General features: G+C 47.0%; 1 protein-coding gene across 1 annotated transcript in view; it reads right to left on the bottom strand.

The window, feature by feature from the left end:
* Positions 1 to 23,691, bottom strand: part of ttc39a (tetratricopeptide repeat domain 39A) — a 125,958-nt gene that overhangs the window by 63,665 nt on the left and 38,602 nt on the right. Inside the window, 1 exon segment of the mRNA XM_070886105.1 lies at positions 6,660 to 6,791. Coding sequence (XP_070742206.1) covers positions 6,660 to 6,791 — 132 coding nt within the window.

Here is a 23,691-nt window from a genome sequence, read left to right as displayed (position 1 = left end):
ATATCATCCAAACACATTGCACCACACTCAATGACACACTTCCCTTTCTCTTGCAAGATAAGGTGGCTCACAACCAGCGCCAACAGTAGCTAACAGGTGGAGGACAGATGTGCATAACCTGGCCCCGATAGAGACGGTGGTGACCATTTTCGGGAGGGCCATCGCCGAGTCTGTGGCAAGCAGCGGGGCTGAAAGAACGTAAGATACCAGTATCCTCATAAGCAATTCTCCTCCTCACATTCCATCCCCCTCATCCAACAATCTCTTCTGACTTACAAGCTACACATGATGTAAGCATGCAGAGCTTGGAGCCCATGATTCTCAGCATGGAAGTGATGGGCAACTCCATTAGCACACGTGTGGACCCAACCAATGTTCAGTCATTTTTTTTGGTGCGCGGGCCCTGTAACTGGATGCACGTTCCATTCAATCTTCCACGCATGCGCGGTTATTGCCACTGCAAAGCTGGTGAGTGGCCTGCACAGAACCTCCAGACCACTGCATAACTGCGCAGCTTAGCGGGAACGTTGGTCCCAACCATCATGCAGCATTTGATGGCCGATGTCTCAGCTTCCACTGCAGCACAAGTAGAAGCCACCCAACGTCCAAGTGCTGGAGTGGAAGATCAGACTTCTGTCATGCAAACTCAGATTGCTGCCATTGTGGCTGCATTTATTAGTGTGGAAAGGGACTTGCAGAGTGTCACAGCAGTCCAACAATCTGTCCTCCAGCAGATTACTAGGAATGCTGAGGCGCTGCCCTGGGGGAGTGGCAGTGGCTCCCCAGAGGACGAACTTGCTGTCTTCTCTCAGGATGACAGCTTTCGTATTTCCACTACTGCCACTCCATCAGTGTCCTTGCTGTTGCCTGTCAGCCAGCCAGCCCAGACTGCTGCTGCCCATGCTGAAGTTGTGCAGTCTGAGGCCGGACCTTCTCACCCAGAGCTGCTCAAGGTCATCCAAGACTTAAGCTATCTGCAGTGTCCCCCACTGAAAGTCAGCAGCCTTCCACCAGCCATGCTGCAGCCATGGGGTAGCACTGCGTAGGAGCACTAGGACAGGCAAAGGCGGACAGAAGACAGGCACTAAGGGAATGCACAAAGGTGATAAGTTGACTTTGTTATGTAATATTGGATGGATTGATGTATAAAGTTGGATTGGAATGTTTCTTTTGTGGTGGGTTTTAATTCAGCATCGTGGCCAAGAGGACGCTGTGATGACCAGTAAAAGATGGAAGGTAAGGTGTGGGACTGTTGTAAAATTGGGAATTGGGGTTGCCTTCACTGGTACTGCAGTCAGATGAGTCAATCAGAGACAGCCCAGGCAGAAAGGGGCTGTCTGGATTGCCTCCTCCCTTCCGCTTCCTCTTCCAAAGGCTGTGCCCTCATGCTGGTGAGGTTGTGGAGCATGCAGCAGACCACAAAGAATCCTGAGACGCGTTCTGGTGAATACTGCAGGGCTGCTCCAGAGCAGTCCAGGCAGCGGATGTGTTATTTAAGGACGCCAATGGTCTGCTCTAGGAGGTTCTGTGTGGCAGCATGGCTCTCATTATATGCATACTGCTCACATGTGCTTGTGTTGCACAGTGCAGTCTTAAGCCAGGAGGTCAGCAGATAGCCCTTGTCGCCCAGTAGCCACCCTCTGGTTTGTCTTGGTGGTTCAAAGACTAAGGGAACAGTGGACTGGGGCAGAATAAAAGTCAGGATACCAGGCATTCACCATCATGATGTGCTGAGCATGGTCACACACCAGCTGCACACTCAGCGAGTGGTAACCTTTGCGGTTGCGGTCGATCTCAGCATTTAGATGCGGTGCCCACAAAGCCACATGCGTGCAGTCGATGGCACTCTGCACCATGGGGAAGCTCACTATCCTGGCAAAGCCATGTGCACACACTGTCTGCTTCTCTATGCTCAGAGAGAAGACAATTAATTCCCCACTCCTGGCATAAAGAGCGTCTGTCATCTCTCTCATGCAGCAGTGGACAGCGAACTGTGAGACATTACAGATGTCGCCTGCTCCAGCCTGGAAGGATCCCAATGTGAAGAAATTCAGGGCCATGGTCACCTCCATAGCCAGTGGCAGCGCTGTCCTTGCCCTGGAGTGAGGCTGCAGGTCTGGTTGCAAGAAGTGGCAGAGTTGTGTGAGCACCTCCCTCATAAAGCACAGATGCCTCATGCACTGCTCCTGGCTCAGGCTGAGGTAAGAGAATTGCTCTCGGAAGACCCTCCTGCTGAGAATTCCTCTCCTCCTCCTCCCTCTGCAAGCAGCTTGTTCTCTCCTCCATTCCCCTGTAATGCTGCAGGCCAAGGGGGACGAAAACTAGAGCAACCATGATTGGGAACAAGTGGCCAGAAACCTTGGAGTCAGAACCAAGGCCTTCTCCACTTGCAGCTTCACCATCTTTAAACAACTCTAGAAAGCTACAAATATTTCCACAAACTTACACAGAGCCAGCAGAAATTAATCAGCAACTAACCCTAGCGTGGTTACTGATCTACTTAAATATTGCTGGTGGGAGGTCCTTGAATGCGTGTTCAGCTGTGCAAGGTGAAGATAGGGCGTTAGCTCCAGTGTTGAGGATGACAATGGCAGCGCTGGCTTCAAATCAGCGTTGCATGTTGATTGATGTCACAATCTTCCCACTCAAAATACCTCCGACCCACGTTCCTAACGCCAGCCCTACTGCCCTCACCAAAATGACGTCCGGTGCGGCCTGCACCAGAAATGTGTGCGTGCAACACGGACGCGTTTTGACACAAAACTGCACCCCTAGCCCCGAAAAGTCGGCCATTATGGAGCCGAATTTCTACCTCTATATCTTATTTACACACTAACTATGGAAAGGTTGCTATTCGACTATAATAAATGTATTGTTTCCTCACGTAACTGTGTTAAATAGAATGGGGTTAAAGTTCCACCTCGGTTATCCTGACCCCTCACTGTATCAGCAGAAACCCTGGGAAAACAATGTAAATTCACTCTCACCCCATCTCTACTTTGTGATCAGTCAACTGATCAATTGTTACACAATGAAACAATTACATCATATTTAAGACATTTGTAATAAATTACTCTCTTTTTCTTCCTTTTACTAGGCTGTATCAGTTAGGACTGTTCAGCCACCTGAGGACTCATGTTAAGAGTGGAAGCAAGTCTTCCTTGATTCCGAGGGACTGCCGATGATGATCCACTCTGAATATTGTCAGCAAGGCTCTTTGATCAACTGCTAGTAAACTGACTTCTTGCACCATTCAGGACAATGCCAGTCCTCTCCTCTCCAGCCAAATACAGATCGAATACATCATGTTAACAAATATCCTCGCTTCAATCCAGGTGAGAAACTGCTAAGTGGCCATCTAAAGCAAACACTCATACCAAGATGGTGCCTGGTCGGGGAGATCAGTGGATAGTAAAAATAATACTCAAGGTGGGGAGGGAATGTGAGGTATGATAGAAAAAGCAAAAACACTACAGGTGTAGTGATGAGAGATTGTGATTTAAGGCCAGCTGGGATCGTAAAGGACCAAGGTCAATAAATAGGAATAGGCAGTACTTCGAATTTTTGGATCTCAATTCCCCCTCCACATCATTCTATTAGAGTGGGAAAAAATACCAACATAAGACCAGTAACTTGGTTAAAAACTAACAACAGAGAATGGCTGCAGCACTCCTCTAAAGCTGCTCACAGCATGGTATGGGGCAGCTGAAGAGAAAATTTGTTTCAAAATGGTTTCAAATCATGAGCTGAAAAGTTGAATTGATTACCCCATCTGCAACTGCTTGCTTTGTGTATTTAACATTGAAATCATTCCCTCTGCTGCCCGGAGAGAAAGCACCAGAGGTGGAGAGGGGCTAAGCTATCAGAGCAGCTCCCAGGGAGATTTCCCGACCCATTATGCCAGGATGCCAGCAGTAAACTGAGCAGAAAGTCCTGCCCACTAAGTTTCACCAAAATACCCATTTGTGTTTTCTCCAACTGAATTAAATTACATCTTATGACAAGCAGTCAGTAACAAATAGACCCACAGCAATGTAACAGCTGGTTTATTTTAGCACTTTAATTTTTTTGTTTCTTTCCTCCTCCTTCCTGCCCCATCCAGCTCTATTCATATTTAGATTCCCTAAATCTCATAACAATCCCTGATGTGTCATCTGCTCCCAGATCTTTGATAATCTGAAGGTCATTAGGGGATGAATGAGATTGGTCCAACATTTCGTTTTCCCTCCACTGGTGTTCCTGATACACTGGGCGAGATAGAACCTGAATTTAGACACTATTTTCCACAGTGCCACCATTCAATCACATTTCTGTATGTTTACTTATTATAAACATTTCAAAGCACTTTTTCTCCACCTATCTATTTGGTGAATGCTACATTTGATGCTGTAGTGTGATAGTTGCAGCACTCCTGCACTGAGCTCATGAACTGAATGGAGGTTTACCATATACAATAACAGATAGTTGGGATGAATGGAAAGGAATAAGGATTTGGTAGTCACTTCAAGCTACTGCATTCATACATGTTGAAGCCCAGATATCAATGAGTGATTCTATCCTCCTCTATATTAAAAAAATCACAAAAAGCCAGTTTCATATAATATGGACACATTAGCTATATTAGAAGAAAGACTTGGATTTATATAGCGCCTTTCACGACCACCAGACGTCTCAAAGCGCTTTACAGCTAATTAAGTACTTTTTTGGAGTGTAGTCACTGTTGTAATGTGGGAAACACGGCAGCCAATTTGCACACAAGCAAGCTCCCACAAACAGCAATGTGATAATGACCAGATAACCTGTGTTTTTATTATGTTGATTGAGGGGTAAATATTGGCCAGGACACCTGGGATAACTCCTCTCTACTCTTCTTCAAGATAGTGCCATGGGATTTTTTTTTACGCCCGCTTGAGAGAGCAGACGGGGTCTCAGTTTAATGTCTCATCTGAAAGACGGCACCTCTGACAATGCGGCGCTCCCTCAGCACTGTGTGTCAGCCTAGATTTTTTTTGTGCTCAAGTCCCTGGAGTGGGACTCGAACCCACAACTTTCTGACTCAGAGGTGAAAGTGCTACCCACTGAGCCACAGCTGACATGTTACATAAATTATATTATTTATCTTCACTTGTGGAAATGGTTAATGTTTATCATTGTAAGCCTCCCACACAATGAAATCTTAAAATCCTTCAGAATTCTCTGATAATTTCCTCGGGGCTTCTCCTGCTCCACTGCTGTATCTTTGGCAGATGTTACGACGGTGGAGCAGGGAAGGCCTCCAGAAAAGTCCCGGAATGTTTTCGCCTGTTGGTAAATCAGTAACAAGGGAACATAAGCTGAGAATTATCAGAATACACAGCGGAGGCTGGATGACATCATTTCATACAGAGGGTCATTAGAACATGGAATGTTTCACCACAAGTGACTATTGAGGCAGAGATTATAAACATCATTTGAAAAAGGAAGAATATAAAAAAGATGGGTGAAAGGCCAGCAAAACAGGATTTTAGACAGCTCCAACTGTAGAGTGAGTTCAGCATGTAATTCGCATGACAACTTCACCCACAGAAAACAGCAGTTCCCTACTGCTGCATATCTGCAGCATAGCTAAGACCGCCTATTTCCACCTCCATAACATCGCCCATTTCTGCCCTTGCCTCAGCTGCTGAAGCCCTCATCCATGCCGTTGTTACCTCTAGATTTGACTGTTCCAATGCACTCCTGGCTGGCCTCCCACATTCTACCCTACATAAACTAGAGGTGATCTAAAACTCGGCTGCCCGTGTCCTAACTCGCACTAAGTCCCGCTCACCCATGTGCTCGCTGATCTACATTGGTTTCCGGTTAAGCAACGCCTCAATTTCAAAATTCTCATCCTTGTTTTCAAATCCCTCCATGGCCTTGCCCCTCCCTAACTCTGTAAACTCCTCCAGCCCCACAACCCCCAAGATGTCTGCGCTCCTCTAATTCTGCCCTCGAGCATCCCTGACTATAATCGCTCAACCATTGGTGGCCACGCCTTCTGTTGCCTAGGCCCCATGCTCTGGAACTCCCTGTATAAACCTCTCCACCTCTCTTTCCTCCTTCAAGACGCTCCGTAAAACATACATCTTCGACTAAGCTTTTAGTGACCTGCGCTAATTTCTACTTATGCAGCTCGGTGTCAAATTTTTTATCTCATAATACTCCTGTGAAGCGCCTTGGGACATTTCACTAAAGGTGCTATATAAACACAAGTTGTTGTTGTTATTCCTCCTGCCACTGGCCTCTGCGAGCACAGTTGGGGCAACCTATCTATTTGCTCCAGTGCTAAGCATGAAAACACATAAGCATTGGTGTGCACTGCATCTGTAGTAAAACTGGAAATTTTACCCCAGTGCAATTTTACGTTTTCTACTGAACACAGTTTGCCTGTTCGGACTTACAAATGTGCATTTAATATAAAATAATTTTCATAAAACACAGGCTTAGAAAAGTACTCTATCGCTATTCTTTACTATGTTGTGTAAATTGATAAATGAGTGAACCCTACTGTATATGTTTGTACTTGAGTCAAAACTATTAGTTGTTGCTGAGTAGCAATTGTACATTATAATTGCATTGTTACTGAACTTTACAATTTTACTTTCTTCCACATGTTTCTACTTAAAAAAACAACTTGCTTTTGGCAGACTGCTTGGGCATCTTTCATTGTATTCCCAGCATTGGTAATATCCTCAGGTTCAAAGGTCATCATAGCCTGCATTTCCAATATTGTGGCGTAAGTTAGAGAATGGTACATACTGTCTTTAGCTCTGTAAAATAATAGAAAAAACACAATTATATAGATGCAGTCAATATTAATGAATGAATCTATCAATTGCAGCCTACTCCTGTTAATGCAATGTATTTTTGCTCGAAAAAGAAAAATCAAATTATGCAGAAGTTTGAATTAAGCAATGTAATTAATAACATAGATGTATTAAACATAGATGTATTTTGCTAGGGAAAAAAATTAACTTGACATAATTCAAATGAAGAAACTTTGAATAAATAGTAGACTATTTAATACTGAAAATAATTACATTATAAAACGATGCATTAGTGATTTCTACCAGTAACCATGGAACTACAAAGGTTTGCATGTCTAAACAGACCAATAAAGATCTTTTATTACAGTATTTTAATGAATCCATAACCATAAAATTGATGGGATCGTGTCTGCATCGCTCCAAGAACCTTGCTTTCATTTTCTGTTCACTGGTGTGTGACTATCAGAGCTGTACACAGGACTATGTAATGTTATCACGAGCTGCATGAGTCATTATGCTTCCCCATGCATGAAGAAATGGCTACACCTTTATATACAATCACATGAAGGGTTTCTGTTTCACCATATGGTTGTCACAGAAATGTCACAGTCACCATGATTTACATAGTAGCCCGGAAATTGTGGTCCTGATGGCAGCAAACTGGAAATCCTGAAGTTGCGGTCAGTTAGTCACTGCTCCTCCACAGGCTATGTTATGGACTCCCCACCAACCCACCTCACCCCCGCCAGAGCCGGCAATCAGTGTAATCTGTGAAATCTGATAAAAAAAACTTCGGCTCTTCTGCAGTAATACCGCTGTTAAATACTCCATTAAAAGTTAGACCCTTTTGGATTAGGTGTAACTGTGCTTTTAACAGCATATTGACTGCTACGGTCATCCGTGCGTACACCCCAACCCTGGAAGCTACAGACGAAGCCAAAGAGGAACTCTACTCCAGCTTTGAGCAATCCCTGTCCTGAGTCCCAATGGACGACAAGCTGATTCTCCTTGGCGACTTTAATGCCAGAGTTGGAAAGGACACAGACCTCTGGAGAGCGGTGATTGGCATCCTCCTCCTGACGAAATGCTCAGAACATGGTCTTGTCATAACAAATACCTTGCTTCATCAGAAAGACAAGTCAAGGCCTCCTGGCAACACCCTCACTCCAGGCACTGGCACCTGTTAAACTATGTCATCGTCCGAGCGAGGGACCGCAAGGACATCCGCATCACTCACGCCATGATGGGAGCTGACGACTGCTGGACTGATCACCGCCTAATCTGCTCCGTTATCTCCATCAACATAGCCTCAAAACGGCGGTGGTAACAGAAATGCTGCCGCAAAAGATCAACGCTGAAGCACTCGAAAGACCCTGCAAAGAAAGTCCTACTCAGCCAACGCCTCACAGACAACCTGACAACCTTCAATGAACCGGAACCGCAGAGTGTCCATAGTGCCAGCTCTGCCCTCAAGTCCACTATAATTAGCACCTGCGAAGAGACGCTTGGTTACTCGACCAGAAAGCATCAAGACTGGTTCGATGAGAATGACCAGGAGATCCAGGAGTTAATAAACCGCAAATGCAAGGCATTTTTGAATTGGAAACAACTCCATAACTCGAGTGAAAGAAAGCAGACCTACAGACAACTGAAGGCCGAGGTCCAACAAAAAACTCGTGACCTAAAGAACAGATGGTGGGTGGAAAAAGCGCAGGAGATCCAGCATCTAGCTGACAATCACGGCGTGCGTGGATTTTTTAGTGCAGTCATGACCACCTACGGCCCAAGCACTCAAGGTCTTATTCCACTGAGAGCCAAGAACAGAGAGGTGCTCATCAAGGACAGAGAGGCAGTCAGTGCCCGTTGGAAGGAGCACTTCGAGGATCTCCTCAACCGAGTGTCGATGTGAGCGTCCTTGACTCCATCTCACAGCATGCTACCCGTCCCTTCCTCGGCACGATCCCAGCCTGGCATGAGGTTGAAAAGGCCATCCGACAACTAACAAAAAACAATAAGGGTTCAGGAGCAGATGGAATCCCCGCCAAAGTACTAAAGCATGGCGGAGAAGTACTCTGTGCTGCAGAGACCCACGGTGCTCCTACTCCTCCTGGCCCACAAGGAAACCACTAAACAAATTTTAAAACTTACCTCCAAGGTCTTTTCTGGCTCCAATGCTGCTTTCCACCAGCTTCCTCTGGCAGATCTGGCACTCAGCGAGAGTGACGTACTGTGTGAGCGCAGCGTGAATTAGGATGATAAGTACTCTGCCCCATTTTAACTCCCCGCAGCCCTGTTCTTGTCAGGTGGCGGAGGTTAAAATTAAGGCTTTTGTTTTATTTTAACCCTTGAATATTTTTAAGACAGGCACAAATCACAGAAAGAATTCAAATCCAAGCACTTGTGAAATCAAACCATCTGTTTACTAAGGTTTTGAACCAATAACCCAAACCTACAATTGAACAGAAGACATTGACTGATTTCAACATATCGTGTGAATTTTGCACTGAAAGGAATCGTTCACATCAATATTTGACTGCGGATAACTTTTCCTATAGGGCAATTTTTTTTGCATTTCTGAATGATTACCTGTTTTCGGTTCTCTAGCTATGTTTGATCTCTTCTGACAATATTGTACATTTACTCACTAAAGAAGGAAATGCTTAAATCAGCATGGAGATATCAACTGAAATCATTGTTACTCAAAATGACAGTACATACAAAGGAAGAGCACAACTCGGTTCTGCATGGTTACAGACTGCTTATCATCTCTGTGACTGCTCTCAGCTGCTACTGTATTGTATGTGTGCTTTGCATAATCAGAGAAAAGGAAGCGAAAAAGAAGCAAGTTGAAACTGGACAAAAAGTCTTCGGGCTAGGACCTCCACTTTTGTGCTTATTGCCCAAAAATGGGCGTTATTAACGACGTGGGCGGTTAAAAAGGGTTTTCACCCATTCTCAAAACACCTAGTTTACATTTTTGAAAATGGGCGTAATCAAATGGGCGGTAGTGTTAAATTTGTTTGACCTTCTGCCGTAAAGTGTGGTCGTCCTTAGCAACAGCATGGCAACGCTCGATTCCCGCGATTCTGAAGGGTCACCATGACATGCGCAGAAGAGGAGACATAGAGAGAGGGAACAAAGAAGGTGTGTCTGGGTGTGGTGTGGCTGCTTTGGGAGGAAGGAGGGAGACTTTAGAGCTTCACAGCAAGTAGGCAAATAAAAAGTAGCTGTTTCCAGCCACATATTTGACCGAATTTGCCCTATAATGGAGTGAGAGGAAGAGGCATCACAGCACGCTGTGGAGACTGACGCTGGAGAGAGCAGTGAGGTGGGAGAGGAGCACATTGGAGGCCGCAAAAGAGCCAGGAGGTTCTCGGACAAGGCAAATGCCCCCCTCCTGCAGGAAGTCGAGTCACGCTGGGGTGATTTGACACAGGGAGGGTGTGGGAAGCCCACCCCAAAGGCCTACCAGAAGATATGGACCAAGATAGCAGAGGTGGTCTCGTCGGCGACCAACGAGGTGCGTGAGGGCAACCAATGCCGCAAACGATGGAACGACCTTGTGGGATCCGCAAGAGTATTACATTTATTTACATGTACTTATGTATTTATATAATTTGATTTGTAACAGTCATGAGTGACTATCAGCAGGTGTGAGGTCTTGCACTTTCACCGGGAATGTTGTACTCAAAGCCTGCGGTCACGGTGCACGTCTTTAGGTAAAGAATCATAATAATCATAATAATCATGATATCACATAATGATCTCATGCCATGTCATCTTGTCACCTTTTACAGAAGAAGCTATCGACGATGAGGTCCATGCAAAGGCGAACAGGTGGGGAAGCCACCAGTCCCCAGCAACATCACAGAGATGGAGGAGGGAGTACTAGCACTTGTGGGGAAGCACCCCCGGACGCATCTGCAGATCCTGAAGTGATGCCACGTGAGTAAAGCTTACACTTTTGTGATGTAAAGTCAATAGATGCCACACCAACTCATATCCGAACAATCATATATGATAGATGATTTCTAAAAGTGGCATAGAAATAATATTGGCCTAATGAAAATCATTGTAATGCACAATGTGTTAATGGTCATAAAATATGAGGTCTGTGATGATTTTGAGAGCCAGGCGTCGTGGAGTGAGGAGGGGAAGGGGTAGAGGTGGGGAGAAGGAGAGGGGGGGAAGGAAAGTGAGGTGCATGTGCGCAGGTGATGGCTGTGTTATATCTTCATCTGGGTTGTATGCAATTTGTTGCAATGTATGGGGGCTGGGGACCACGCTCCTGCTCTGCCTTTGTATTCTGTGTTGCTGGACGTTGAACATGTGATTTATGTCAATGGTGGAAAAAGTGGGGTGTGGGCGGGGGTTGGGTGTTATTGGCTGTGATACTTATGATTTCAGACCAATGTTGGTATTAAACTTTTGTTATTGAACATAACCTTGTTGCGCATTGTCTCAGATAGCTGGACCGTTACACACTGTGATTCCTTACCATGAAAGGGTTAAATACAACTTATCAATCAATGTAAACTTTAACTGGTACCAAGGTGATGGGCACCATTGATGTCTGAGCTGCACACACACAGCAGTGTGTCAGCGTTGTCACTCACATCAGCGCTCTTTCAGTCAAATCTTTCCAATATCAGCTCCTCACGTAAGAGTGGGATTTAACAAATGCCAGCCACACCACTGGCATTTGTTCCAGTTAGTTCCACTTTTCATGGGCGGTTTTTTGAGACAGCGATATTGTGGGCGCGGTGGTGAAATTGAAGATGGGCGATCTCCATGGCCGCTAGTTTGGGTAAATATGCTCTTTACGACAAAAAACAGTGGGCGGGCATTAATATTGAATCTCGGCGTTAATTCTGTGCGGAAAGTAACACTGGGCGATATTACGGGCGTTGAATTCGCCGGTTCTGCTGATTACGCCCAAATAAAGTGGGCGGGGGGTAATATTTTTTCTCGCGTTAAGCACATTGGGAAAATAACGCTGGCGATAAGTCTCATAATAAAGTCCGTCAGTTTTCATTTTGTGCCAGAATGGGCGATATCGGGGCGTTATACGTCATTTCAGCGGTAAAATGGGCGTTAAAGTGGCCGTTAAGCATGCAAAAAAAGTAGAGGTTCTAGCCCTTAGACTTTCTTGGATAATTGCTCCTGAATATTCCACAGCAAATGCAATTTGTATAAAAGTATCTGCCCATCATTTTGGAAGCCTGGGACGATAACTATAGTTCTTTATAAGACTGCAAATGCACATCTAAGTCACCCTGTAATGGTTTTTATATAGGCCTGCTGAGTTTTATAGATCTAGTAGTCAAGTGAATTAATCAGGCAATTCTAAAAGAGCCAGACTTGTACACAACTTAACAAACAGGAACATGAATCATCGAGTGTCTTGCTTAAATATAATTCAAGCTTAACTAAATCTTACATTTTGAGAACTGGTGGCACAGATATCGTCCTTTGATATCAAGGACTTGCATTTAAATCCAGCAAAGGATGCTGGGATAATGACCTCTTCGATCTGATGATAGAATTTAAATACAAACCAGAACTGTCCGGAATGTGGCACCAAATTGTCAATCTCAGTGAAGAGGAGCCACAAGGACGGGCAATGGAAGCAATCACACTGAAGCAGGAGGATGTGTGTTCCTCTGAGGTTGGAGTGCTGTACTCTTAGTGCTGTAAGCCCCTTTTAACTGATGCAGCCCTGGATTCGGGCATGTTTGATGCTGAGTGGATGCAAAAAGTGGAAAATGTTTGATTCTCTGTCCTATCACCCATCACAATCACAAAATTTAAAGTCAAATCTCAGGTATTATACCTAAATAAATTCCATCATGAGGAGGAAGTCTCTCCTGACAAGGACATTCTCCACAGTTCTTCGAACACCACCCCTGAAACAGGCCTTGCTGATCAAGCAATACCAAATAATCATTTTCTCCTGACTTTAAAGATTAATGAATGATCCAAATAAACTAACACTTTGAAGATTTAAACCTCACAATCCCCACAAAATCTGTGCTAGGTGTGGCTGCCTACCAGTCCCAAGCTAGACCACAGCACACAGAGGTGACTGCACCCAGTTCTCTGGGGTCAGTATAAAGCAGTCACCCTGACATTTTTATCCCTCCTTCACATTTTAGTGCACCACTGGAATTCCCATCCTGCCCACTTTAATTGCCATAAACTAAGTAACCGCTGGAAGGAAGATAGTTATAAGAGCCAAATTGAAATAAAAATCTTGCAATGTAAAAAATATCAGGCCTAAGCAACTGAAATGGCCCTAATCAAAGTCACAGATGACACCCTATGTGACGGCGACCATGGTGCGCTAACCCTCCTCATCTTTCTCGACCTCTCTGCAGCCTTTGACAGTCAACCACGCCATGCTCCTCCAATGCCTCTTGTCTGTTGTCCAGCTATGTGGGACTGTCCTTGCCTGCCTCAGAGATGAGAAGATACAGCGTCAGTTTGTCGTGAAGGGTTATAATCCCTATCAGAAGAATATGACTCAGTATAGGGTATGTGCACATAGCTACGTACTGTTGTGAAGCTCAATTTGAACCAGTTGATGTACATCAGGATACCTCAAACTGATATAATTTTTTGGACAATTACATTGATCTTTTTGAAATTGGACTTTTAAATCAAAGGTCTGGAACAGTCAGCATAAAATCTATTCTTCACAACATGCAGGTTCCAGTTTGCATTTTATCCAACAACTTTTTCTTGTATGAACAGTTTTCATAATCGCTTATGAATTGAACTCTGCATATTTTACTCTCTGCTTTACTGGATTAGTGCAGTCAGTGTCTGACAATCATCCCCTGTTATGATAAATTGATCACTGGAGTTCACTCTGGCTGCCCTCTACATTACTTATCAATGTGGAAGGCGGAACCACTGTTCACAGAATAAACTACAGGTTTATTTGCATCAATATTTCACAGAAGCAAACATATAGGCAAAATTCTACACAGAACAAGTTGTAATTTACAATAAAAACAGAAAATGCTGGGAAGACTCAGCAGGTCATGCAACAACTGAGGAGCAGGAAACAAGATTAACAGTTCAGGTCAATGGCCTTTCAATAATATTTGGTGACAGATAGGATTATTGTACTGGCAATCTAAAATATATTTTCCAATCGCTATCATGTGTTAAGACAATCCGGCGAAGATGCAGGACATTCCGAGAGAGGAGACAAGAAGTCCAGGCCCTCGATCCACTGTTTGCCGAGATGTCAAGTTCTGATGAAAGGTCATCCAGCGTTTTGTGTTTCGAGTTCAGATTTCCAGCATCTGCAGCATTTTGCTTTAGTAATTTACAATACTGTGTGTGTATACAAATTAGATTACGTTTTTTTAGACTTTGTCCGAAGAAGCAGCTACAACAACAGTCTTGTTTAAACAGAGTCTCTGGTGGTAATATGTAAGCAGCTGCTTGCAGAATTCCATACATACCAAATGCATAAAGGAACGATAAACAGAAGCAAATGAATGGTCACCAGACCTAGCATTTATACACTGGATTCCTTTGTTAAAGAAGAATCTCTTTGAAGATGGTCTTTAGCAAAGACAAAATCCTAGTGTCCCAACATCTGAGTAAATAATGAATTGAGGTTCTGGTCTTCTCTCCCGGAACGTCCTGCATCATCACCAGATTGTCTTAACACATGAGAGCAATCGGAAAATATATTTTCGATTGCCAATACAATATTCTTATCTGTTGTCAATTCTTAAACTGGATTCAAATAAATCATTAGCTGTGACAGGATACAAAAAATTGGCACTGCTTTTCATGACCTCTTGAAGAGAGTTCACTAATTATGGTAATTCAGGATAATGTGTTTGGGCCTGTAAAGGTAGGGATAACCAGGCTGGTGAATGTTGCATAAATTAGCATTCTGCCCATGAAAGAGAGCCTTCATTTTAACAACCCTATATTATGAAAGCTGGAACATCTCAACTCATCATTTTAAACTTTGCAAATGAGCAGCCTCAGTTTTAACCTCAGGATTACTACTTAAAAATAAATGAAACCAGAAAGAATCCTGGTTTTCACAATGCCGTTATCAACCTAGTGTTCAGGGAACAGATGGGCCCTTCCACCTTTGCTTAGATGTTACCCATCACCCTCACAAAATGGCTACAGCCTATAAATTACATACTTCTCAATTTATATATTTTATCTCCTACAATCATAGAAATGACATCACAGAAAGCAGTCATTTGGGCTGCTGCATTGCTAGGTCCTGAACCAGAGCTATCTACTCTAATCATAATTATAACCTCTCATCACAGTATCATTCAAATGAACCCAGACCATGGCTACCCCTTCTTAGCCGTTCATGTAAATGGGATGCCAAAACTGCATGCAATATACCTACTGAAGCCTAACCAATGTTTTGTACAAATTCAAGATCACTTCCTCCCTCTTCTATGTAAAACCTAGAATCCCACTGATCTTTTTATGCCCTTTTCTCCTCTCCCATTTTTACAGATCTATAGATTTGCATTCCTAGATCTCGAAGTTCCTCCATTCTGATAAGAATCTTATTATTTGGGGTATGCTTTTCACTATTCTTTTTTCCAAATTGTACAACTTCAAATTTCTCAACATTGAACTACATCTGCCACTCCTCCTGCAATCACCTGCATTATTCCTCAGCAACTGTATTTTTTAATCTTTATTTATACATTCATGGGATGTGGGCGTCGCTGGCAAAGCCAGCATTTATTGCCCATCCCTAATTGCCTTTGAGTAGGTGGTGATGAGCCGTCTTCTTGAACTCTTGCAGTGAGTGTGGTGAGGGTACTCCCACAGTGCTGTTAGGTAGGAAGTCCAAGATTTTGACCCAGCAACGATGAAGGAATGGCAATACATGTCAACGTCAGGATGGTCTATGAATTGGAGGGGAAATTGGAGGTGGTGGTATTCTAATGCGCATATTGTCCTTGTAGATAGTACGCACTACAGCCACGTTGCATTGGTGGTGGAGGGAGTGAATGTTTAAGGTGGTGGATGGGATGCCAGTTAAGCGGAATGCTTTGTCCTGGATAGTGTCAAGCTTCTTGAGTCTTGTTGGAGATAGTCATAGTTTACAGCAAACATTCACTCAAATAATGAGGAAAGATTCACTCGAATAATGAGGTAATTATCAAAATAGGCTCCAAAAATTGTACTTGTTCCAACATCAGTTGAAACTGACATATGTGAGTAACTTTGGAGTCTGCAATCTGAAGAAGTTTTCAAGAGAGATTATTAAGAGTTACAAAATAACTTTTAAAGCATTTTTATTTTGCCTTGTAACCTGTACCTGGTTTGAGCTGAACTAACCTCTAATAATCTTTGAGATCAATGAGATATTTTTGCCCCCACTCACAGTTGAAGGTTCTGAGTATCAGGTAAAGGTTCCCAATGGGAATTTCATTATTTGGTATTTTAATCGCGATGAAGAGGAGCAGTGCAGGATAGAGGAAAAGAAAATTGGGTGCTCAATCTGCAATGGCCATCTCCAACAAGACAGACTCCAACCAACGCCCCTTGACATTAAAAAGCATTACCATCACCAAGTCCCCTACCATCAACATCCTGTGGGGTCACCAGTGACCAGAAACTGAACTGGACTAGCCGCATAAATACTGTGGCTACAAGAGCAAGTCAGAGGCTGGGTATTCTGCAACGAGTGTTTCATCTCCCGACTCCCCAAAGCCTTTCCACCATCTACAACAAGTATTTATATAGCGCCTTTAACAGAATGAAATGTCCAAGGCGCTTCACAGAGTACTATGCGATAAAAATGTTGACACCAGGCCGCATAAGTAGAAATTAGCACAGGTGACCAAAAGCTTAGTCAAAGAGGTATGTTTTAAGGAGCGTCTTGAAGGAGGAAAAAGAGGTAGAGAGTGGAGAGGTTTAGGCAGGGAGCTCCAGAGCTTGGGGCCGAGGCAACAGAAGGTACGGCCACCAATGGTTGAGCGATTATAATCAGGGATGCTCAGGAGGGCAGAATTAGAGGAGAGCAGACATTTCGGGGGTTGTGGGGATGGAGGAGATTAGAGAGATAGGGAGGGGTGAGGACATGGAGGGATTTGAAAATAAGGATAAGAATTTTGAAATCGAGGCGTTGTTTAACCTAAAGCCAATGTAGCACAGCGAACACAGGGATGATGGGCGAGTGGGACTTGATGTGAATTAGGACACAGGCAGCCGAGTTTTGGATCACCTTTAGTTTACATAGGGTAGAATGTCATGTCAGGAGTGTGATGAAATACTGTCCACTTGCCTGGATGAGTGCAACTCCAACACAAGAAGCTCGACGCTATCCAGGACAAAGTAGCCTGCTTGATTGGCACCCCAACCACCATCTTAAACATTTAATCCCCTCAACCAGCGGCACACCATGTCTGCAGTGTGTACCATCTACAAGACGCACTGTAGCAACTCGCCAAGGCTTCTTCAGCAGCACCTCCCAAACCCACGATCTCGACCACCGAGAAGGACAAGGGCAGCAGGCGCATAGGAACACCATCACCTCCAAGTCACACACCATCCGGACTTGGAAATACAGGTAGAACATCCAGAAACCGGAAACCTCAGGACTGAGGCCATTACAGTTTTCGGGTTTTCCCGGATTTTGGAGAAGAAATCCAACGTCCTGAATCCGGAAACCCCTGGGCCGAGTCTCGAGTATTTCCAGATTTTGGAGAAGAAATCCGAGGGGAGTACATGGGTCAGGTGGGCTTCGGCTCGGGTCACGTGGGTTAGGTCGGGTCGGCTCGGGTCACATGTGGGTTAGGTCGGGTCGGCTCGGGTCACGTGGGTTTGGTCGGCTTGGCTTGGCTTGGGTCACGTGGGCTAGGTCAGGTCGGCTCGGGTCACATGTGAGTTAGGTCGGGTCAATTCGGGTCATGCGGGTTAGGTCGGGCCGGGTCGGGTCACATGTGGGTTAGGTCGGGCCGGGTCGGGTGACACTTGGGTTCGGTCGGGTCGGGTCGGGTCATGTTGGTTAGGTCGGGTCGGGTCGGCTCGGGTCACTCGTGAGTTAGGTTGGGCCGGGTCTGTTGTGTATCTGTAAAGCATGCACTCCCATGTTCTGCCACCAGAGAGCGCATCTCCTGAAGTCCCAAGGGATCTCAGAATCCCTTGGGAGCACTGAATATAAGCCGGCCCCTAAGGCCTGTTCCTCACTCTGGAGTGTCTTAATAAAGACTGAGGTCACTGTTACTTTAACCTCCCTGTGTGCAGTCTCATCTGTGTTGGGAACACAATAACTGGCGACGAGTATACAAATCCAACGCAAAGATGCAGCAAACTGTGGGCATCCTGGAGAAGTTCTTGGAGGGTGAGGACTGGGAAGTCGATGTCGAATGGCTAGACCAGTACTTTGTAGCCAATGAGCTGGACGGAGAAGGAAGCGCTGCAAAAAGGAGAGCGGTCCTCCTCACGGTCAGCGGGGAAACCGACCTACAGCCTCATGAAGAATCTTCTGGCTCCGGTGAAACCCACAGATAAGCCGTGTGAGGAGCTGTATACACTGGATCGGGAGCATCTTAACCTGAGGGAGAGCGTGCTGATGGTGAGGTATCGGTTCTACACGTGCCAGCGATCTGAAGGTCAGGAAGTGGTGAGCTACGTCGCCGAGCTAAGGCGACTTGCAGGGCAATGTGAGTTTGATGGCTACCTGGAGCAAATGCTCAGAGACTTTTTTGTACTGGGCATTGGCCACGAGACCATCTTACGAAAACTTTTGATTGTGGAGACACCGACCCTCAGTAAGGCCATTGCGACAGCACAGGCGTTGATGTCCAGCAGTGATAACACCAAACAAATCTCTCAGCACACAAGTGCTAGCAATGTTCATAAATTAACTGGAACTGTGCTTGTGAGCAGAAATGTACAGGGCAGAAACCACGAGTCTGCAACTGCCGGCAGGCCTCAGGTGACCTAGAGTCCGCAACAAAGGATGAATGCAAGGCAATTCAAACCTTGTTGGCGTTGTGGAGGCTTCCATTCAGCCTATTCATGCCACTTCAAAGGGTATGCTTGCAAGAGCTGTGGAACAATGGGGCACCTCCAACGAGCTTGCAGATGAGCTGCAAGCTCTGCAAAACCTGCTAACCACCACGTGGCCGAGGAAGATCGGTCTATGGTGGATCAAAGCAATTTTGAGCCTCAGAGAGAGGAGGCAGATGAGGTGCACACATTTTCGATGAAATGTCCACCTATAATGCTAAATGTAAAATTGAATGGCTTACCCGTAGCCATGGAACTGGACACTGGTGCTAGCCAATCCATCATGAGTAAAAAGATGTTTGAGAGACTGTGGTGCAACAAGGCACTCAGACCAGCCCTGAGCCCCATCCACATGAAACTGAGAAAGAGCTTATCACTGTCCTGGACAGCGCCATGGTCAAGGTCACCTACGAGGGCACGATGCACAAACTGCCACTCTGGATTGTCCCGGGCGATGGCCCCACATTGCTTGGAAGGAGCTGGCTGGGCAAAATCCGCTGGAACTGGGGTGACATCCGAGCGCTATCACATGTCGATGAGGCCTCATGTACCCAGGTTCTTAACAAATTTCCTTCCCTTTTTGAGCCAGGCATTGGAAACTTTTCCGGGGCGAAGATGCGGATTCACTTGGTCCCAGAGGCACGACCCATTCACCACAAGACGTGAGCGGTACCTCACATGATGAGGGAGAGAGTGGAAATCGAGCTGGACAGGCTGCAATGCGAGGGCATCATCTCCCCAGTGGAATTCAGCGAGTGGGCCAGCCCGATTGATCCAGTACTCAAAAGTGATGGCACGGTCAGGATTTGCGGCGATTATAAAGTAACTATTAATCGTTTCTCGCTACAGGACCAATAGCCGCTACCTAAGGCAGACGACCTATTTGCGACGCTGGTAGGAGGCAAGACGTTCACCAAGCTCGACCTGCCTTCGGCTTACATGACGCAGGAGCTGGAGGAGTCTTCGAAGGGCCTCACCTGCATCAGCACGCACAAGGGACTGTTCATCTACAACAGATGCCCGTTTGGAATCTGGTCGGCTGCAGCGATCTTCCAGAGAAACATGGAGAACCTATTCAAGTCGGTACCACACATGGTGGTTTTTCAGGACGACATATTGGTCACGGGTCGGGACACCGTCGAGCACCTACAAAACCTGGAGGAGGTCTTCCAGCAACTGGATCGCGTAGGGCTGCGGCTGAAGAGGTCGAAATGCGTCTTCATGGCAATGGAAATTGAGTTTTTGGGGAGAAAGATCACGGCGGACGGCATTCGGCCCACAGACGCCAAGACAGAGGCTATCAGGAACGCGCCCAGGCCACAGAACGTCACGGAGCTGCGGTCGTTCCTGGGACTCCTCAACTATTTTGGTAACTTCCTACCGGGGTTAAGCACCCTCTTAGAGCCCCTACATGTGTTATTGTGTAAAGGTGAGAGCTGGGTATGGGGAAAAAAACCAAGTAATTGCTCTTGAGAAAGCCAGAAACATTTTATGCTCCAACAAGCTGATTGTATTGTATAACCCGTGTAAAAGACTTGTGCTAGCATGTGATGAGTCGTCATACGCAGTCGGGTGTGTATTACAACAAGCTAACGTTGCGGGGAAGTTGCAACCTGTTGCCTATGCCTCCAAGAACTTGTCTAAGGCCGAGAGGGCCTACAGCATGATTGAGAAAGAGGCATTAGCGTGTGTGTTCGGGGTAAAGAAAATGCTTCAGTACCTGTTTGGCCTCAAATTTGAGCTGGAAACCGATCACAAGCCCCTCATATCCCTGTTCGCTGAAAACAAGGGGATAAATACTAATGCCTCAGCCCGCATACAAAGGTGGGCACTCACGCTATCAGCATAGAACTACACCATCCGCCACAGGCCAGGCACCGAGAACTGTGCGGATGCTCTCAGTCGGCGACCATTGCCCACCACGGGGGTGGAAATTGCGCAGCCTGCTAACTTGTTGATGGTGATGCAGCCCGCAGACTTGTTGATGGTCATGGAAGCGTTTGAAAATGATAAATCACCTATCACGGCCCGCCAGATTAGGACTTGGACCAGCCAAGATCCTCTGCTGTCCCTAGTAAAAAACTGTGTACTGCATGGGAGCTGGGCCAGCATCCCCGTTGAAATGCAAGAGCTAATCAAGCCGTTCCAGCGGTCAAAGGATGAGCTGTTTATTCAGGCAGACTGCCTGTTGTGGGGTAACCGCGTAGTGCTACCCAAAAAGGGCAGGGAGACATTCACCTCGGATCTCCTCAGCACACACCCAAGCATAGTAATGATGAAAGCGATAGCCAGATCCCACGTGTGGTGGCCGAGTATCGACTCCAACCTTGAGTCCTGTGTACGGCAATGCAGTTGAGTAACGCGCCCAGAGAGGCACCACTAAGTTTGTGGTCTTGGCCCTCCAGACCATGGTCAAGGATCCATGTCGACTATGCGGGCCCGTTTCTCGGTAAAATGTTCCTGGTGGTGGTGGATGCTTTTTCAAAATGGATTGAATGTGAAATAATGTTGGGAAGCACCGCCACCGCCACCATTGAAAGCCTGAGGGCCATGTTTGCCACCCACAGCCTGCCTGACATATTGGTCAGTGACAACGGACCATGTTTCACCAGTGCCGAATTTGAAGAATTCATGACCCGCAATGGGATCAAACATGTCACCTCGGCCCCGTTTAAACCAGCCTCCAATGGGCAGGCAGAGCGGGCAATACAAATAATCAAACAGAGCCGTAAACAAGTTACAGAAGGCTCACTCCAAACCCGCCTGTCCCGAGTACTGCTCAGCTACCGCACGAGACCCCGCTCGCTCACAGGGGTGCTGAAAAGGACACTTAAAACCAGACTCTCGCTGGTTCACCCCAACCTGCATGATCAGATAGAGAGCAGGCGGCAGCAACAAAATGTAAACGATGGTCGCACCACTGTGTCACGGGAAATTGATCTGAATGACCCTGTGTATGTGCTAAACTATGGACATGGTCCCAAGTGGATCGCGGGCACGGTGATAGCTAAAGAAGGGAGTAGGGCATTTGTAGTCAAACTAAATAATGGACAAATTTGTAGAAAGCACCTGGACCAAACGAGGCTGCGGTTCACAGACTGCCCTGAACAACCCACAGCAGACACCACCTTTTTTGAGCCAACGACACACACCCAAAGGATCAACGACACCAACCCGGACCAGGAAATTGAACCCATCATGCCCAATAGCCCAGCAAGGCCAGGCTCACTCAGCAGCCCTGCAGGGCCAACAAAACTCCAGCCCAGCGAGGGCACAGCCAACACACCAGAACAGACATTTGTACCGAGGCGGTCCACCAAGGAAAGAAAGGCTCCCGACCGCCTCACCTTGTAAATAGTTTTCTCTTTGACTTTGGGGAGGGGGTGTGGGGGTGAGGAGTGATGTTGTGTATCTGTAAATCATGCACTCCCATGTTCCGTCACCAGGGAGCGCATCCCCTGAAATCCCAAGGTATCCCAGCATCCCTTGGGAGCACTGTATATAAGCTGGCACTAAGGCCTGTTCCTCAATCTGGAGAGTCTTAATAAAGACTGAGGTCACTGTTACTTTAACTTCCCTGTGTGCAGTCTTATCTGTGTTGGGGACACAATAGGGTCGGCTTGGGTCACACGTCGATTAGGTCGGGTTGGGTTGGCTCAGCCCACACCTGCATCAGGTCAGGTCGGGTTGGCTCAGGTCACACGTGGGTTAGGTCGGGTCAGGTCACATGTGGGTTAGGTCGGGTCGGCTCGGGTCACACGTGGGTTAGGTTGGGTCGGCTCGGGTCACACGCGGGTTAGGTTGGGTCAGCTCGGGTCACACGTGGGTTAGTTCGGGTCGGCTCGGGTCATACGTGGGTTAGGTCGGTTCGGCTCGGGTCACACATGGGTCAGGTCGGGTCGGCTCGGGTCACACGTGGGTTAGGTCGGGTCGGCTCAGGTCAAACGTGGGTCAGGTTGGGTCGGGTCGGCTCGGGTCACACGTGGGTCAGGTCGGGTCGGCTCGGGTCACACGTTGGTTAGGTCGGGTCGGCTCAGGTCACACGTGGTTCAGGTCGGCTCAGGTCAAACGTGGGTCAGGTTGGGTCGGGTCGGCTCGGGTCACACGTGGGGTCAGGTCGGGTCGGGTCGGCTCGGGTCACATGTGGGTTAGGTCGGATCGGCTCGGGTCACGTGGGTTAGGTCGGGTCGGCTCGGGTCAGGTCAGGTCGGGTCGGGTCGGCTCGGGTCACGTGGGTTAGGTCGGTTCGGCTCGGGTCACATGTGGGTCAGGTCGGGTCGGCTCGGGTCACATGTGGGTTAGGTCGGGTCGGCTCGGGTCACACGTGGGTCAGGTCGGGTCGGCTCGGGTCACATGTGGGTTAGGTCGGGTCGGCTCGGGTCACACGTGGGTTAGGTCGGGTCGGCTCGGGTCACACGTGGGTCAGGTCGGGTTGGCTCGGGTCACACGTGGGTTAGGTCGGGTCGGCTCGGGTCACACGTGGGTTAGGTCGGGTCGGCTCAGGTCACACGTGGTTCAGGTCGGCTTGGGTCACACGTGGGTTAGGTCGGGTCGGCTCAGGTCACACGTGGTTCAGGTCGGCTCAGGTCACACGTGGTTCGGGTCGGCTCAGGTCACACGTGGTTCAGGTCGGCTCAGGTCACACGTGGGGTCAGGTCGGGTCGGGTCGGCTCAGGTCACACGTGGGGTCAGGTCGGGTCGGGTCGGGTCGGGTCACACGTGGGTTAGGTCGGATCGGCTCGGGTCACGTGGGTTAGGTCGGGTCGGCTCGGATCAGGTCAGGTCGGGTCGGCTTGGGCCACACGTGGGTCAGGTCGGGTCGGCTCGGGTCACATGTGGGTTAGTTCGGGTCGGCTCGGGTCACACGTGGGTT

The sequence above is a fragment of the Pristiophorus japonicus genome, chromosome 8 (genome assembly GCF_044704955.1).
Source record: "Pristiophorus japonicus isolate sPriJap1 chromosome 8, sPriJap1.hap1, whole genome shotgun sequence".
NCBI lineage: Eukaryota > Metazoa > Chordata > Chondrichthyes > Pristiophoridae > Pristiophorus > Pristiophorus japonicus.
This window is presented reverse-complemented; position numbering and strand designations above follow the sequence as displayed.